Source organism: Ptychodera flava, chromosome 3, assembly GCF_041260155.1.
Source record: "Ptychodera flava strain L36383 chromosome 3, AS_Pfla_20210202, whole genome shotgun sequence".
Lineage (NCBI taxonomy): Eukaryota > Metazoa > Hemichordata > Enteropneusta > Ptychoderidae > Ptychodera > Ptychodera flava.
The window spans coordinates 34,531,522-34,550,095 of record NC_091930.1 but is presented as its reverse complement, the minus strand read 5'-3'; the positions used below and the strand labels follow the sequence as shown (position 1 = coordinate 34,550,095).

At 40.4% G+C, this 18,574-nt stretch overlaps 1 protein-coding gene across 1 annotated transcript in view; it reads left to right on the top strand.

Moving 5' to 3' along the window:
- Positions 1-18,310, top strand: part of LOC139129231 (scavenger receptor cysteine-rich domain-containing protein DMBT1-like) — a 41,393-nt gene extending 23,083 nt beyond the window's left edge. The window contains exons 7-26 of the mRNA XM_070694875.1: positions 1,106-1,206; positions 1,298-1,436; positions 2,679-2,848; positions 3,389-3,533; positions 4,038-4,216; positions 4,962-5,103; positions 6,077-6,249; positions 6,890-7,034; positions 7,870-8,042; positions 8,228-8,378; positions 9,366-9,535; positions 9,954-10,092; positions 11,408-11,595; positions 11,722-11,872; positions 12,932-13,101; positions 14,529-14,673; positions 14,824-14,996; positions 15,419-15,563; positions 16,115-16,307; positions 17,291-18,310. Of these exons, the coding sequence (XP_070550976.1) occupies positions 1,106-1,206; positions 1,298-1,436; positions 2,679-2,848; positions 3,389-3,533; positions 4,038-4,216; positions 4,962-5,103; positions 6,077-6,249; positions 6,890-7,034; positions 7,870-8,042; positions 8,228-8,378; positions 9,366-9,535; positions 9,954-10,092; positions 11,408-11,595; positions 11,722-11,872; positions 12,932-13,101; positions 14,529-14,673; positions 14,824-14,996; positions 15,419-15,563; positions 16,115-16,295 (2,980 nt within the window). The 3' untranslated portion in view covers positions 16,296-16,307; positions 17,291-18,310. The remainder of the gene's footprint in view (positions 1-1,105; positions 1,207-1,297; positions 1,437-2,678; positions 2,849-3,388; positions 3,534-4,037; positions 4,217-4,961; positions 5,104-6,076; positions 6,250-6,889; positions 7,035-7,869; positions 8,043-8,227; positions 8,379-9,365; positions 9,536-9,953; positions 10,093-11,407; positions 11,596-11,721; positions 11,873-12,931; positions 13,102-14,528; positions 14,674-14,823; positions 14,997-15,418; positions 15,564-16,114; positions 16,308-17,290) is intronic.
- Positions 18,311-18,574: the final 264 nt, after the last annotated feature.

Sequence of the window (18,574 nt, the reverse complement as noted above, 5' to 3'; positions counted from 1 at the left end):
AGAGGAATATAATTAGTAAAAATAAATAATCTTCACAAACACTCTGATAAACAAGTCCATAAAAAGTAGAAGAGATGTATAAAAGTTTCCGCATGCCAGTTACACAAATCTCAGTCGTCGACATTTGTAGGTCAGTGGCCTTCAACTCTTTGATTTTGCAATAAGGCATATCTCATTAGCGTTATTTTAGATTGCTTTGGCTATTGTTTACCCGCGGCGAGACCTAGGCGATCTTAAAATAACCCAGCACCAAACAGTGTATGAAACAGCTGCGAGCGTGGACGATCTAACACGGTATTTATACGAGGCAGTGTGGCCCTCTTGAGACAAACGCTATCTTATGACCTATTGTGAATTATCAAAAAACTGTTGTGTATTATCTTTGTGAACGGTATTTATATTTTACATCATAATTTATGTGTCGCCTTGCTGGCATTATTGCACCGCTTACACGGAGACATTGTAACGTACCAACACAATTATTGTTTGTAGATAAACATGCAAATCAGTCACGTGATTGATTTGACGAATCAGAAGAGGAGATGGTCAAATCTTGTCGTCTGCTCCCGTCTGCCCTTCTGGCGTCCTTAAACTCGTGACATTTTGAACAGAGTTGGTAAACATTAATCACGGCTTGCACTTGTTCAAACATTTCCCAGAAAACACAAAATTGAACATGCGGTTCGGATCACCAGACATGCGCACATATGTTTAGCGTTTCGGATGGAAATAACACAATGAGATTTATTAAAACCACAAAGCACTGAACGAACGTCGCTTACCACACACCTTGCACAGGATGACTTTCACGATTTTCAAAGACGGGAGTAGTTTGCTTTTAATAGATTCAAACTACTTCTATAATCTGTTTCATAAAGGGTCTGTCTAGTATACAGATTACAGTCGGCGAGAAATTGAGAAATGATACCGGTACTGTTGATTGTTTATGATTACAATGGTAATGGTGGCGCTGTTGCTGCTGAAGTGATGATGATGGTGATGATAATGACGATGACGATGATGATGATGATGACGATGATGATGATGATGATGATATCGATGCAAAAATACACATCCCGGTAATTTAAACTCTACATTTGTCCAGCCCGCCAAAACGCTATTTTCCTGGCAGGGTTGGTACATGGCTCAGGGAAAGCTTCCATTTCCTATTCCTCTGCTTGCCATATGACACAAATCAACACGGATGTAAGTTTACAAGCGAATCGAACCAAAACGACACTTGATTACAACAACTAATCCTGTCTCTATGTTTTTCAATTTTTTTTGGCTGCACCAGACGAAGGAGACGTACGACTAGTCGGCGGCCAATCTAGGGGGCGGTTGGAAATATTCCATCAGGGATACTGGGGCACTGTCTGTGACGACCTTTTCGACAAGCGTGACGCTGAAGTGGTCTGTCAACAGCTTGGATTCGGGTCAGTGTAGAACCAACAATTATCTATAGCATCCTTGGTGCCGTGGTGGTGTATCTTGTGGTCCCTCGTTGCATTTGTGTCGAGAAGTCTCTTGCCCCGTGACTTGGTACTTTGATTTTGTGTCTGCTTGCTCATCTGTCTGTTCGTCCGTCCGTCCATCCGTCTGCCTGCCTGTCTGTCTGTCAATTCATCCTGCTAGTTCTGCCAATATCTTAAGTTGTATCTCTATCTTGCTTACTTAACCGATCGTTTTTGTGTTTGCGTGTCCTTTTGCCTATCTCTGCCTCTGCCTCCGCGCCTTTGTGTCGTTGTCTTTCTACTGTTTCCCCCCTTTTTGCCTGTCTGCCCTTCCCTAACTTCTACTCTCTCTTCGCCCACTCTCCCGAGTTCTACAATTCTACTCTGTGTTTCAGTCGCATCCACATTCAAAGGGCTTGCATCAAGAAAAGCACTATTGCGTAGATTCGATGCAATTTCTGTTAACATAATTAATGCTTTTGAAAATTCATGGACACGGGAGCATGAGTACTGTTTCAAGAGCGTGATGGCGCGCCGTGAATGTGTGTGGCACCTGTAGCTATTTGCGCCGTTGAGCTGCCGGTGCTTGTATATATGTCCGGCCACTGTGTTCGTTGATCTCATCTAGTGTTTTGTTTAGAGCAAGGGTGCAGGGTTTAAAACGTTCATTAAGGGTCTGTAGACATACATTTGGCATACTAAACATGCAAATTCCACTCATCTGAGTAAACGACACCAAAAGTGACTGCTGACAACTCTACAGTGGAAATGAATTCATACAGCTTCAATATGTTTGGAGTAGGTTAACGTTCGAGAATATGACGTCATCAACACTAGTGTCGCCAACAGACGCCTCTTTTGACTAAAACTGTTGATAAAGAACATTCAGTTACTGTAATACATCACTGGAAATCAGTCGTTTTGCAACGACGTTTTCTTTTCGATTTTAGCGCAAGCTTAAAGTTAATACCATAAATTTGCTACGATATACTGTGTTAGTGGTCATGTATGACGTATATTTCGTGGGCGTTTCAAGATAACATGGCCGATTTTATCTGTCTAAAGGCTTGTTCTACCTTCGGACCGGGGCTGATGTGTGGTCCGAAATGTTTTTTCTCAAACCAGTGTTTTTCCCACGCTTGCACAGTCCCAGACACACCGCAAAAATTTACAATATGCAATCTCTAAAACGCCTTGCACCCTTTTATTTATTATGCTTCACAGTTATAATATCGGGAGGGTGGACAGTTTGGTTCCAGCTGGCCACGGCTCCGTGTGGTTGGACGATGTTCACTGCACGGGATCAGAGAGTCACCTGACCCAGTGTCGTCACAAGGGATGGGGACAGCACAACTGTGACCACTCCGAGGACGTTGGCGTCAACTGTGAACCAGGTCAGGAGGTCACGCCATGCGTCATGTATATCAACCCAGTTAGGCGAGAATTTGTACACATCATAGTTCACTTTGACGTCAAACGCACATTTTGTCTTTTCTATATTGAAAACCTTGAGGTCAGAGAGGCACCCGACACAAGTCTGTGAAATCAGAGAAAAATAAGTGTACAGTCAGTTTTTGGTCAAAAAGTATGCATTGTAGGGGACAATTTGAATCCCTTTCGCCCAAAATAATAACATATCCAACGGAAACGATGGCAGAAAAACTATAATTTTAATAAGAACGTTCGAGCGGGAAAGAGATAAATTGCGAATGGGTCAAGGGTCAACACACGGTGTTTATATCCAGTTGGCAAAATGTGTCATATGTGATTGTAGGGTGAAGGTTAATGTATTGGGACAGACACTTGCAAATTATTTGAAATTTAATCATATTTGAAAACTATGCAACGGCCATGACGCTTTATTTGACGAATCATCAAACTTGCTCTGTGTTTGCCAAACCGCACAATCTGACATAATCTCGATTTCGCGGCAGAGGATGGCGACATTCGTCTCATTGGTGGCGCTTCACGGTATGAAGGACGGGTCGAAGTTTTCCATGCGAACGAGTGGGGTACTGTGTGCGACGACGACTTCGACAAGAACGATGCCAGAGTGGTTTGTCGTCAACTTGACTTCGAGTAGGTATTTTTCTTTAATAAAATGAAACAAAAATGTTACTGTTCCATGAGAATCTCGGTATACTGTTTACCAGTTCATATGGTGAGCTCTGATCAAGCTGGATTATCAACTTTGTTCACATCTTTACACCCTTTCACTGCCGTACTTTCGACCAAGTTCTTCCGATTGTGATCATGAAATTGTCAACAGGGAATCAGGTTAAACAAGTTAAAACAGATCGGCTGCAGACATGGAAAGATTGCGAACACATTCATTTACATGGTATACGAGGATCGCCACACACGACATGTTTTCAAGGTCAAGTGCAAGGGCATTTCAACCAAACAACTAGGAACTGCCAATCTCATGAACGATACTTTTCCTTCAGTCAGACAACAATCAGTTCGATTATCTCTCAAGTATTTACAAATACTGCCGGTATATATTTCTATGAGTGCTGTGCTATAAGCAGACCGCCAGTTCTCGTCTTGCGAAACACTGACGATTATTTTTTCTCCTTTCAGTGAGGGCGCCTCCGCTTATTCTACTGGTCGCTTCGGTTTGGGCAGTGACCCCATCTGGTTGGACAATCTGAGCTGTGGTGGACACGAAGACGCCTTGGCCAATTGCACCCATCAGGGCTGGGGCGTCCAGGACTGCGGTCACCATGAAGATATCGGTGTTGTGTGCAACGCCGCCACAGGTAGAGTTGCAACTGCTCTTCCATAGTTTCATCTCAGTCTATTCGTACAGACTCCTTGTGACGTAACATCCTTATCACATGCATCTCTCTACGTATAGACACTCCAATAAGTGGTGAAGACGCTTTTTTTTCAGAAAAACTTTATCAAATAAATAATTATTGACAAAATATGACATATATATTAAAATTAACATATCGGTGCAGGTACATATATCTTGTGTGTTAAATTATTCGTTCGTTTGAAAATAACGAAGTAATTCACCACACTAAGGCAAGTTGTATCAATGGTATCGGTCCTGTCAGGGCAACCACCAAAGGTCACATAAAAACTACAATTGTGCAATAGAAGAAAATCAGACTATAGCCCGAAACAGAGTCGACGATTCTTTTTGCTTGACACTACGTTTTACTTCGTCATCTCTCTATTAGCGTTTACCTCATATATTGTCTTTATGTTAATTCAATTCTGATTAAGTTCTTTCAATTTTTGTCACCATCGTTGTGTTTCCAAACTTTATTTGAGGGATACCGCTTCGATAATCAGCGACATCATGACGTAAGTACTTCCGGGTCACCATAAAACACGTTAGCCGCGTCATCCGTCATTTGCTAAAAAAGCAACACGCTAACAGGTTCTCGTAAATTATGTTACCTCACCGAAAAGTAGTAACCCCAGGCGACGAAGGCTTTTCAGTGAGGAAACGCCAGCTAATTTACCCCATATTGTTTTTTTTTTATTTGATAGATGGTGATGTAAGATTAGTCAACGGTAAAACTCTGAACAAAGGAAGACTTGAAATATTCCACGGCGTAAGTTGGGGGACTGTTTGTGACGATGGGTTTGACGAAGACGAGGCCAAAATTGTGTGCCGGCAGTTAGGTTACTCGTAAGTGTCAAATTAGTCACGTGAAACAAGAAACTGTGCTAAATACTGGGCATGATGGGAAAAGTAGTCCTCCAAACAAAATGCTCCTGTGTTGGTTGGACTTCGTGGTCTTAATATGTCGTGGATTTCAATATATATCCGGTTTGTTTAGGCAAGGAACTAAAGACCCACCTTGTGTATGACTTGTTTGCATAAAGGTATCTCTATGTTCAAACAGTGTACTGGGTGTTCCAATAAAGACGGGTGCAAAAGAAAGTTGGTCATGTGCATAGGCCAAGCTATTGTCAGCAAAGCTCGGCACAATTGTCAGAAAGTGGTATTCAATCAACACAGATAATCTTTCAAATGGAGTGAAAGATTATATTGTACATCTGTGGATTAGAGGAATATCCGGTACCTCAAACTGTTACAATACTTTTTTTGTCTAGCACTTGTGCGGGAATCATTCCGAAGCTCTTAGAAGAACCACTTAACATTTCACCGGCGTATTTTTTTTTGTGAAAATCGAAAATTTAATTTTCTTCGTAGAGTTATCACAGATATGGCCGCTAGTTCGGATTTCAAGTATTGAAAATAGTTGGCTATTTGTTTCTCTAGTACCACATTTTGCACGGTGACCCGCTTAATTTTAGTGTCGATTTCGAATGAGAATGATTTTAACTTGCATTAACGAAACTTTGAAAAAAATAAGTCTTTCGATTTCGGGGCGCAAACTACCTTAGAGCATAAAGACTCAAATATGCTGTACAGGGAAAAACGTTCAAAGGTTCGATGTCTCTGGGTGTTTCAATCGTCGTTAACAGCATTAACACCTGCTATTGCACACAAACGTTAGAGGAAAGAAAGAACAAGCAAATAGACCAGGTGCGAAGCTGTTATCACAGCGCGGTGGTGTGTTACCTTAAAAATTAGCAATATCTTCCGTCTCCTTCTACCAGAAAAATGACGGCGCTTGTTTGTTCTCATGTCACAGGGGAGGCACCATTTCACCAGCGGGTATGTACGGAGAGGGAAGCGGTCAGATTTGGCTGGACGATGTGGAGTGCAAAGGTCATGAAAACGAGTTATCGCAATGCAAGCATAGAGGTTGGGGCACAGAAGACTGTCGACACACCGAAGACATAGGAATTATATGCGACATACCAGGTAAAACAACATGCCTATTAGTGCGCCCTCTTACGTCCACTTATGTAGTCAGTTTCGCGCCTTTTTTCGTAAATTGTCACTTTTCAACATAGAAAAGACTGTAAATGGGAATATAGACTTCATCTATTGCTACGAGCGATCAACACTTTCACATTTGTGGAAATCTTCGATCACTCTGCTGTAATTTCCCCAACAACACTGCCTGATATGTTTACCCTAGTCTCTTAACATCTCGCGAGATAGTGGTATCTCGCGTGATGTCGGCAGATTGATGGTAAGCATCTTGATACGGTGAATTTATTCCAGCCATATATTGCGTGTGTAGAGTTTGCGCAGATTATATCACTTACAAAGGGTTTCAATAAGTGTGGAAAAGAAACAGGCGACTGTTGGCGGCTAATACACTATATTTAAAGACCACAAGTTGAAAACTAGGAACAAGGGATACACGTTCCCACTGTTTCTATTGTATTTGACCCTGAAGTTTCATCCAACGATGGTCAGCTTTCACCCGATAAGAGAAATAATCCAAAATAAATATTCTTTCGTACACTTCATATCTTATCAGCATTCTTAAATAAGACAATCCCTTCTAAAGCAATAAACACTCAAAATCAAAGTCTTTCATCTAAATGTCCAGAAATCGGTGAATTGCGACTCGTAAACGGCGACGTGGACTTCGAAGGGAGACTTGAAGCTTATTACAACGGACAGTGGGCAACGGTGTGTGATGATGAATTTGATTACAAAGACGCGGCTATTGTCTGCAGGCAACTGGGGTACAGGTTAGTGTGTGCTAGGTTTGCTCTATATTGTTTGCTTTCTAAATGGGTAGGTAGCCTATCGGCTGTATCACCCTATTACAGATCACGGTCAATGACCTTGTTTGTTGAATACTGTCCATGCGGCATACATACTGTATCTGAGATTATTTGTTGTGTATATACAGCTTGCACTTACCGACAAACTCTCCTAAGTACCTACATACCTACATATCCATCTATATTCCTACCAACCTTTCTTACTACTTCCTGGCGTAGTTATTGGTTTTCTTGATTATTCCTACTATATAGTTACTTACTTATTGCGTATTGCAAACTGCCCCACGGAATGACAGACTTGCCTACTTACAGAACTACCGACCGACTCATTAATTACTCACTCACTTAATATTTTACTAACTCACTCATTTTTCAAGCACACATTCACTTACTCATTCCCGTGCTTGCTCGCTCGCCCAGTCACTCACTTTACCTACCTACCTACCTACCTACCACCTACCTACCTACCTACCTACCTACCTACCTACCTACCTACCTACCTACCTACCTACCTACCTACCTACCTACCTACCTACCTACCTACCTACCTACCTACCTACTTACTTACTTACTTACTTACTTACTTACTTACTTACTTACTTACTTACTTACTTACTTACTTACTTACTTACTTACTTACTTACTTACTTACTTACTTACTTACTTACTTACTTACTTACTTACTTACTTACTTACTTACTTACTTACTTACTTACTTACTTACTGTCTCAACAATAACTCGCTCATTGTCACCGGGCCAGACGATCTAACTCAGAGAATGCTTTTGGTCTCCCTGCAGTGGCGGAGAGATACAGCCACGCGGTTCATACGGTCAAGGCAACGGGCAAATCACTCTCGATGACGTCCGATGCACGGGCCACGAAACGTCACTGAAAAAGTGTGGCCACCGTGGCTGGAACGAGCATAACTGTGTCCATGACGAAGACATCAGCATCAACTGTAAACTTCCAGGTGAGTGCCGGGCATGCGCAGATCGTGACATAGATCGTAATCTCATCTCGTACTAGAAATGCAAGCAGTTATCTGTGCCCTGCCAATACGTGGTCTATAAGAATAATTTCATGGAAAAAAACTTACGAAATCCCGAATTTGAGTTGTCCTTTGTTTGTCAATTCGTTCTCTTTTTGGTTTCACAGGTGAGGGCAGTATACGTCTGTTCGGTGGTTCATTTGCATATGAAGGACGTCTGGAAATGTTCAACCCCGACGAAGACCAGTGGGAGACAGTCTGCGCCAATACAATCGACAGCAAAGCCGCCACGGTGGCGTGTAGGCAGTTAGGTTACAGGTAGGCTTTAGATGTTTTCTATCCACACAGCGCAGTGATTTGTTGAGAGAATATTGGTAGACACGTCGGTCAGTTTATTAGGATGTACCCAGGTGCACTACTTGTGCCTTCTCACTACGAAACGGGACATATAACACGTGCCCTTCCACCCTTGGAAAGGTAAACACCTCAAAACATACCTCGGATCGGAGATGATTTGTGCTGAAGGTGACGAGTTGGGAACCACTGATAATCTGCTCGTCAAAAACAAACCAAATATGGATTCTCTAGCCATTGCACAAGTAATTGAAAATAAGACAACACTACGCATTGTATTATGGGTAGCTGTACACACTGTGCTAGGTTCCCTAAGGTATAAAGTTTAACCGATGAGGTTACTTCCAAAACAAAACTGAAGATCCTAAAATATGATATGTAGTTGGATAGTGACAGGTGCTTGTGTCTCATACCCTCAAACTCAAGAATGGGTCATAGTAAAAATGTACAGTACAGGAAATTCCTATCCTTAAATGTCAATAGCAACACCGTAAAGAGAAGTAACAAACAAGCAAACAAACAAAGGACATGTACAATGAAAATCTACAGCCGAGCCCATATCGAGAAAGAAGGCTTTCGTTGACACTGCGAATAACTAAACCATCGCAATGTATTTTTAATGATTAAGTAGTATATTTCCAACACGTGTCTCACGCTGTGATTACAATTGACAACAAAAAAATATTGTTAATAGTTATTTCTTGTACGAAGCCACGATAACATATTTTTGAATCAGGCCTGTTCCGATACTCAGCTATACCCTGTTTTATCGACAGTTCTGTTTTTCCAACCGTCGTGCTTAATTTAAACGAAAGCCCCCTTTCGCACACGCAGGGTCCTATCTTTAATGAATCACGCCCATCCAGTTATATATTATTATTGAAAAAAACGTATCACTGCGAAATGTTGCGTCGACAAGAATCCCAATAAATCCCGATCACTTATTTACAGTGGCGGTCGAGTTGAAACAAGTGGTAAATACTCAGACAAACGAGCGAAGACGGTGATGATCAAAGACGTAGAGTGTAGTGGGCTTGAGAACGGTCTTATGGAGTGTGTCCATACTGACGGAGGCGACGGGTGCGAGGGGAATTATGCCCTCATCACGTGCGAAATACCAGGTATTCAAAAGTGTTTGTCCAGCGTCCGTTACCACATTTAAACGAGCAGAAAATTCACTTATAATAAATATGCAAGACCTAATTCAAGTAAGGGTACCAGTATTAAAAGTTTAAACAATAAAATTAACAACCAACACGGAGTTGTCATACAGAACATTGGCATTATGAGATGTATACATAATAAAGTGTTGCTTAATTGCTACCTTGAAAGTCTCATTGAAGTACTGTACATGATCATTAACTCATATTTCTAGATAATGTCAGTTGTCGTTCGAAAATAGTGGACCCGCTTAAAGTTTTCAAACTGTCGAGAGATCCATGGAGATATACAAACAATGGCTTTTGGATGGTCACTCGTATTTTCGAATCTAGATCGATGTGTCATCTTTTGTTTTCTACTTCCTTATCATTGTTTCAGAGGAAAAAGACGTTCGTATCGTGGATGGGGAGGCAGCCAATGAGGGCAGGATCGAGGTATACCATGACGACACGTGGAAACGTATTTGTGACGTCACAGATGACATCACAGATGTAGTTTGCAGGCAGCTTGGATACAGGTATACAGCGTTTTCAGATGTTAGTCTGCAGTGTTCGTTTTTTTTTGTTTGTTCGTGTGTGTGTTTGTTTTTTACCACCTCCAGTTCAATGGTGTCGAAAGATGTCACAAAGTATTATCTTGAGATGATATGTATATCAAGGAGGCATGTAAGGTAGAATGCGCCACTGGGACAGATATTCGAACTCTCAGATTTTTACAATACTTCTTTGGTCTCCCATTTTTTGGGACTTATTTTAAAGCTCTTAGAGGAAGAAAGATTTTCACCATCTTCGTTTTTGAAAATCGAAAATTTTATTTTTGCCCCAAGAGTTACCACAGGGAGGGCGGCAATTTCGAATCTCAAATATCGGTAAATGTTAGGTAATTTCTGTAGTACCAAACTTTGCACGGTGACCCCTGAATTTTATTCTTGATTTGCCGAGAGGAATGGTTGAAAGTGTAATTGAGGATAGTTATAGCAAAAGCCTTTCCTTTCTCGAAGTGCATACTACCTTAAAGTATGACTGCAGTTTAGGAGACAGATTGATATAACTCCACACACCAACGGTCTGAGATCTTATGTTTCACGCGAGTTCAGGAATTTCAGTGAGACACACATTCCACGACTCGTGTGATACATTCTGTCACAGCCCATTCGGATTTTTTCTCACTTCCCATGAATATTCGCAAAAAATGGCAGATATTGTATATTATTATAGAGGACATTGCTGTCAGAAACGGATTTCCTTGTTTTATATCCTTATTCCCTTCGAAAAATATCGTCTACATCAATCCAATGAGTAGATATTGTTTCTTTTATATGTTACTCGCCGAGAGCAAAATGGTAAAATTTAGGAAACTCGTGTACTAATTTGTAAATGCAGAACAAAAATTGTTGTGCAAATCTAAAATATGAGTCGAGTTATAAAACCATACAGGTTTTTTGTTTTCGCCTTAGAGATATACGTTTCGACAGGTGACCTCTAGCGTAACGTAAAGTTAAAGAACGAGGATAGACTTGGTTAGATAAATGTGTCATTAATTATCAATCGTCAATTGACGATGACGTCATATTATTTTATGTTCGACATTGACGAAGAATCCGTGACTGCAGTCATGGGAAGTGAAAGCCGATCAATCGTCAACCAAGCTTGCGTATTAAATGGAGGGAAGCAACATGCAAAGACCGTTTATCTAGAACCAGTTTATACAATTCTTGACGTGCACGCTTTCAAAGAGTTACAGAATTAAGCTACAAAATAATTGCTCTCAAACCGTTTAGAATAACAGTGGTTTGATTTGTGACTAAATACGTTAATTTTGTGTTTTCACAGCGATGCAGCCATCAACAGGCACAAGCTACTCAGCGTAACACACGTCGCACCAGCGCCATTCGGCGTCCGCTGCAACGGACAGGAAAGTTCACTGGCGGAGTGTGACGTAGACGTTGATACGTCATATGAACGGTGTACCAACATTGATGACGTATACGTGGAGTGCAAAGTGAACAACACCGTCATAGGTAAAGTAAACCATGAATATTATCAGCACACTTGTGCTGTAGTATATAAAATATAGTCATATGATGAAAGAAATTTTGGGTTTTTTTATGAATGGACTCCCACAGTTTGTTGATATTCACTTTCAGATGGTAATAGTGTACGTCTTGTCGGGGGTAACCTTGACTACGAAGGCCGCCTGGAGATTTACAACAGCAGTGCCGAGCAATGGCAAACGGTGTGCGGGGACACCATCGATACCAAGGCAGCGAGAGTGGTTTGCAGGCAGCTAAATTTCCGGTAATTGAAACACCATTCTTTTCGTGTACCCACGGCCCCTCCTTAATACAATATAACGGTTGGGTTAAGGTGGAGCTGCACGTTGCCAACACAGTATAGTAGCATTAGTTTATTCGAAGGATGAAGGGGTGTATATTCAGGGTAAAACACCTCAACTTTGTTATTATAATGATAAAAATTAATTTTAAGTAAAAACCTTGACACTGTTTTCTGAAATGTAATATTTCACTTGAAAAATGTAGAAAAAAGGGACTATTTTATTTTACATTATCTATCCTCATTCTAAAATGACATGGGTTGAAAGATTGTCACTCAAAAAAGTGATTAAAAACATGATTAGCAAAATTAAAATGCCTCTTATATAAGATTTATTTTGCTAAATAAAATAGTAGTTTTGTCATATGGTATTTAGAGAACATATCGTGAAAATTTCAGAAAATTTGACCCAGATAAAGTAGAGTAAAATTCTTTTGAAATCTTTTAAATTTCGACAACAGAGAAGCCAGGAAGCATACATTTGCATAAATTAACACTTTTTATCACACAATATACGACTGCTTGACAAGCTAAAAGGTGAACCCAACCAATATTTCTTGGGTTAACAAATTAATTAAAATTGATTGAATATTTTCAAAAATGTGATGTTGAATAAAATACGCTGTGTTGAACGCAGCGCCTCCTTAATGCCTTCGCCACAGCCGACAGTTCGCATTTACAACGATTGAATTATAGCACTGTGAAAGGATTTGGCCGAGGTCTTACTAGAGATATTGCAATTTGCCATTTTCTTTTAAAGCTTAGACGTTTCAAACTTTACGTTGAATCGCTGAAGTCCAAGCCGTCAATACAGCGAATTGTGGTAAATTTTGTAGCACACGACTATACCAGTTTTAACACCAAAATGACTTAAATTTCCGAATTATTACATTCTCCTTTGGCTTTTCCCTTCCCATGACTGAAGTCATACATTCTTCTTGAATGCCGTACATAAATACTGACGCCATATTGTGAGAAACTACATGTAGTTATTACTTTCATAATTCCTCTTCTAATTTTCAGAGATGGTGAAATTGGAAAGGACAAACTCCGGTTTGGACAGAGTGACTCTGACGTCATGATCAGCGATGTATCATGTGACGGTCACGAGGACAACCTGATCGATTGTCCTCACGCGATTGGTGGCTCTGGATGCAACAAACGAGACGCGATAATTATCTGCCACAGTCCAGGTCAGATTTTCCAATCATTTCTTCGTTTTTATTTCGCAGTATCCACCTTCCATGAGACACTGCTAATAAATTTCCAAGGTTAAAAATTAAATGTAACATCGTACGTAGTGCCTGGAATTTGTTGCGTGGGAATTGTCTCGGGGGCAAGACGACTGATAGGAGAGGACGCTGATGAACTTTTCATCACAAAGGGTTTTTTTGTATCAGACCGGACAAAATATACCGGCCACGCCAGGCATTAGGAAGGATGTTAAAAGTGAGCGAGCGAAAGTTGTTTACGAAATAAGCCTAGTTTATACTTTTGAACTGAAGTAACTTGAAACTAACCGAAATGTTCGAAAATTCAGGGAAATCATGCATGGTCTATCCGTTCCAATAATAGGAGGTGAAAATATTGCACGTCTTTGTGATGGCAACCCCTCCGAATGGCTAATAATGGACCGTTCCTTACCAACAAGCATAGTGACATGCAGAAACCTAGTTGTGTTTCGCGTCGACCGTTGGTCATGGTCAACCTAAATAGAATTTGTCAAATGATAAATAAACGCGAAACGACGAACGAGAATGCAGTGTCGTTTGCCGCTGAAAGGCAAAGAAGTATTAGCGTTTGTGTCGCTTGCAATCATTTCTCTGTTTCTGTAAGTAGAGATCAACGCGGAAGAAAGTGAAGTATTAATTATCGTCACATGACGGTGTTCCTTTTGCAAAGTACATCTTCCACAACATTTCAATAACTAGAATATTGTATAAAAGACGGGAAATATATTGTAAACTATGTGTTTGATTGATTTGGGTGGCCCCTTTTCTTGAAAAAAGCCACGGCCACAAGCATTTAATCTTTTCTGTCTAGAGGGAAGGGATCGTCCCGTCTAAAGCTGTGCTCAAGTGACCTATAAAACCATAGAGAATAGAAATATATAAAAGTTTCAGCGGCGTCGTCATACGAAACATCCCAAACCTCCTTTGCGCTTATCCAAAATTTTGAAATGGCGGCCGCACCAAAACTGGTGACCGCGGTCGGAGCAGCTTCATACTAAACGAAGGGACGCAATCAAAGTTTATTTTGCGAAAGTCTTGCAGTGGTTGGAAAGCTACAAAACTTGTGAACTATGAACATGCATCAAATGATGAATTTGCTTCACATTTGCTCGACATTCATTTCTTGGAAGGGGCAATGCTTATCAACAAGAAAGTCGCACTGCCGCAGACGAGACGACTCCCGCCATTTCAGTGTATACATGTCAGATTGAAGTGAGCGTACGGCTTTGCACCATGCCGCAAAAACTAAAACTCAATATGGCAGTATGTCGCTCATTAACTTACAAAGTGAACAATTTTGACTCTGAATTGTTTTACTCACAAGTCGATGAACCAATATTATTAGAGCTTTCCGAATCTTACTCTTTTTTGTGTAATTTGCATAACAGAGGAGGGAGATTTAAGACTGACCAATAGCAAAGACGAGAACGAAGGCCGCTTGGAAATATACCATTCCGGCAAATGGGGTTCGGTGTGCGATGACGACTTCAGTCAAATAAACGTCGACGTGGTATGTCGGCAGCTCGGATACCTGTGAGTAGTTGCTGAAGGCAAAAATAACCAATCTTCCTATATCATTTGATTTTATTTTTCATTGTTCTAGATGTTTGCAAAAGAGTTCCAGTTTAATGAATGATTTACATTGTGTGTTTTATCATATTTATTTTCAAACGCTACTCTCAGTCCGGGGACGTTTCGCGTGCTGGGTGGCCACGGAGAATCAGTTGGACCTATATGGCTGGATGACGTCAATTGCACCGGAGCGGAGACGTCGTTGTCGGACTGCCCTCACACCATCTGGGGCTCGAACGATTGTACGCACCGAGAAGACATCAGTATTTTCTGCAAGCTTCCAGGTGAGAGAACATAAACTTTCACTGATGTATGGATTCAGTTATTAATACATAACAGGTCTCGTCTATCTTCGGGTAAGTGTTCCTACGCTATATCCTTTGGTAAAAGTCATCAAGTTTTTAAATCATTGCTTCGTTTGATGGATGGCGATGCGAAAGTCTTCTTTTGGGTTGTGCGGTTGCGCATTGCGCGTTCCACATATGTGGCAGCTTTTCACCTCAGTGATAGGTGACGTCAGCCTGTTCTATTCCCAGACGACATTCAAAAGTCTGGTACGAAAAATGGAGTGTACAGATGAAATAACCGATTGCAATTCACTTGACTGAGTGACATTGTCCACCAGTCATTATAGTTTGTAATGACATTATCATTCAAAATATTCCAGCGTCAATTGTAAATACGAAGCGTTCACTTTTCCTGGCAGACGACAACGACATTCGTCTCGTTGGCGGGAGAAATCCGTCGACAGGTCGGTTGGAAATCTATCACAGCGGTGTCTGGGGTACAGTATGTGATGACGCGTTCGATGAAAAAGACGCCGAGGTTGTGTGTCGGCAGCTTGGCTTTAGGTACGTATATAACATGTTTGATTGAAAAAAAACATTTTAGAAATTCAAGTGCGCAAAATCAAGCAATCGTACTGAAATTTTGAAATACAAAGTTGATTAGTTTGGTGAGTAACGCTTTCCCGCCTGACGCAGTATAGAGGCTTCTTTCATAGTTTCATGACGAAGACCATGTTGTAATTTGGTGAAAATGTCTTCTTTACGACTTAAAACATGTCATTAAATCGGAAATTTAAGTATCGGATTACCCATGTGTAGTGGCATCAGCAAATGCCATTCTTTTGCACGTAGAAATGTGAGGAAACTTGCCCGCAATATTGCCAATTTCTTGAGACTTTGAATAAGCAGTTCTTTTGAAAAATATGTTTAAAATGATAATTTTCTAGATTTCAAGATAAAATGGCGAGCTTATTCCTTTCTGCACATAACAATCGTCGAGACAATGCTGACTCGGTATTTTCCATAGGTCTGTCGTGCGGACTTTTTTTTCAAATGGATATCAAACAAGTTTCTGACATTAGTGTCTTTCTTACTTTCGTTTTTCGTCGGCGCAGCAGTGGTGGCGCTGTTTCAAACAACAACGCTAACTTCAGCAATGGCACCGGCAAGGTATGGCTGGACGAAGTGGAGTGTACCGGCGACGAGCGAAAACTGGCCGAGTGTGTCCACCAGGGTTGGGGCGAGAGCAACTGCGACCACTCTGAAGACGTATTGGTCACGTGCACCATTTCGTAAAACATTTTGAAGGTTTGTTGACAATTTTCCAGCTAAGAATTTCACCCCAGCGCATTCAATGCCTTATTTATTCGACAACTAGAGAGAGGTCAAGTGAAGTGCTAGTTTCATGCCATGCAAATTTTCAACCACCCGAAGTACCGGCGAGCCTTGACAATTCTGTAGCAGTGTTATCGCGTTGTACGTGTATATCGCGAGATTCACTGAAACTTACCTGTACCTATCGCGTTCACCAAACACATCATTCGCAGATGCCGAGTTTTCATTTAAGGCGCTTTAAATAAAATCCTTGGTTTGCCATCCATGCTGGCGGATTTTCAGAGAAAATTAAGAAAACAAACATAGTGTTCACACTTTTACAAACACAAATATTGTTTTTCCAAAAGAAAGCACATAAAATGAGCTTACCTTAATACACTTGTGTTTTTGTCTGTGTTTGTTCGTTTACCTGGATGGCTGGTGGGTTTTTCAAAAATATAAGAACGGCAAACAAAGAATTTTCTTTAAATGGCCTAACTCGTTTAAAACGGCGTACGGCCTGTCGTATTGCAGTTACACGGGCCAAATATTTTCACATAGAAAAGTAACACCAATGGGCAGAGAAAAAAGCAGAAGTTACATTTCTGAAAAAGGACAGTGACTCTGGTGGACGGAAAATTTTATATGAGTGCCGTGCAGTCCAAATATCCCATAACTAGGACCACACACGGAGTGAATGGAAGGGAATCAATATGTGTATAGATTGTGTATACACCGAACATATTATGGATTTAAAAAATAATATTTCCTTCGCGCCCATATCATTTAGAATTAATGATAACACATCTGTTCTGTGACCTTGGGCTGCAACCCGAGGCTTTCCCTATTTCAACAGGCTCAGTATGTATCTGCAGTGTAGCCATAGAGGGCGTACTTCATTTTATCGTGAGCGTTGGAGGGAAAATGTTTACAGTTTTAGCCAGTTAAAGTTAATTGAATTTTGCTTTTCTTCACAGGGCATCTGTTCTATGTCACCGAGAAAAATGACTAATGCCATCGAGAGTGCGAAAAGTGCGGGAAAACCAACAAAACAACGGCAAATACGATTTGAGTCAGGCATGAAAAACGAAAAGTTTAACAGAGACATTTTACAGACATACTTCGAGGGAGGGGAGAGGGTACAGAAAATTACTCATATTTTAAGCAAAAATCGGTTGTGTGGAAAATTACCACAAATCCTCATTTTCTATGAAATAAATGTCACTGGGAGCAGGTCCAGCGATGTTCAGTAAAATGCTTGATCTTACGACCAATGGATCACATCTTCTTTAGTAAAATTCTGAAATAGAATCGTGACACTTTTAATGGAATATACTTTGATATAACACTATCGACGTTTTTCTCTTTAGATTTCTATATTTTTCTAAAATTTTTACCGCAAAATTCACATATTAAATCGTAGAAATAGTGAAGGCGTAGTTAGATTGCCTTACAATTTTGCGTGGACGTTTTAAACTGTCAGGCAGATACGATTAGCCAAAGCAAGCTGACTGTCACAGAAACAAGAAAGCTGACAAAAAAAAATATATTTCACCGTTTGAAATGAAGTACACTTTGCAATTTACGCATGAAACAGCAAAATAGCGATGATCGGTTTTTGATCTATAGTATCGCATCAGTGAAAGCTTTACACTTTTTATTATAATGTTAATTTTATTGTCTGTGAAAATTTTATACGAATATTCAGGCAGATTATTGTCACATGTTATCTCAATTATACCGAACCTCGTAACGTAATTTTCACATTTTAATATAAAGATTGCTAACCTTTTATGCAAGTTTCATTGAGCTTCAGAGAATTTACAAAGTGTACTATAGGTGTAGAAGAAGTGAGAGTTAAGTTTTTCATAGACAACGATCATATTTTGTAACTTTTCATTAAGTTTCCTTTGTTTTCTAGATCTCTCTGTATGTGTTCGGTATGTGAATACGGTAATGTATTAAACTGTTTCTCCTAGAGGGCGTCAACTCACATTACGTGACAGAGTTGTTGATCTGTGAACGAAAGATTAAAGAGTGGTTTATATCTATGCTTGATTAATGAGGGGAGATTCCGTTCGTACAGTGTGATTCTCGCTACCTTGAGTAGCTTTGTCTCGCGCTGGGGGAGGAGGGCAGGGCAAAAAATATTGAAATGCATGATGGGTAAAACTTCGACTCTCACCGAAAGCAAGAGTTTGAGATAGCGATCTCGTAAATACTTTTAACACAAATGCAATTTCTGTCATACTTACTTCTGT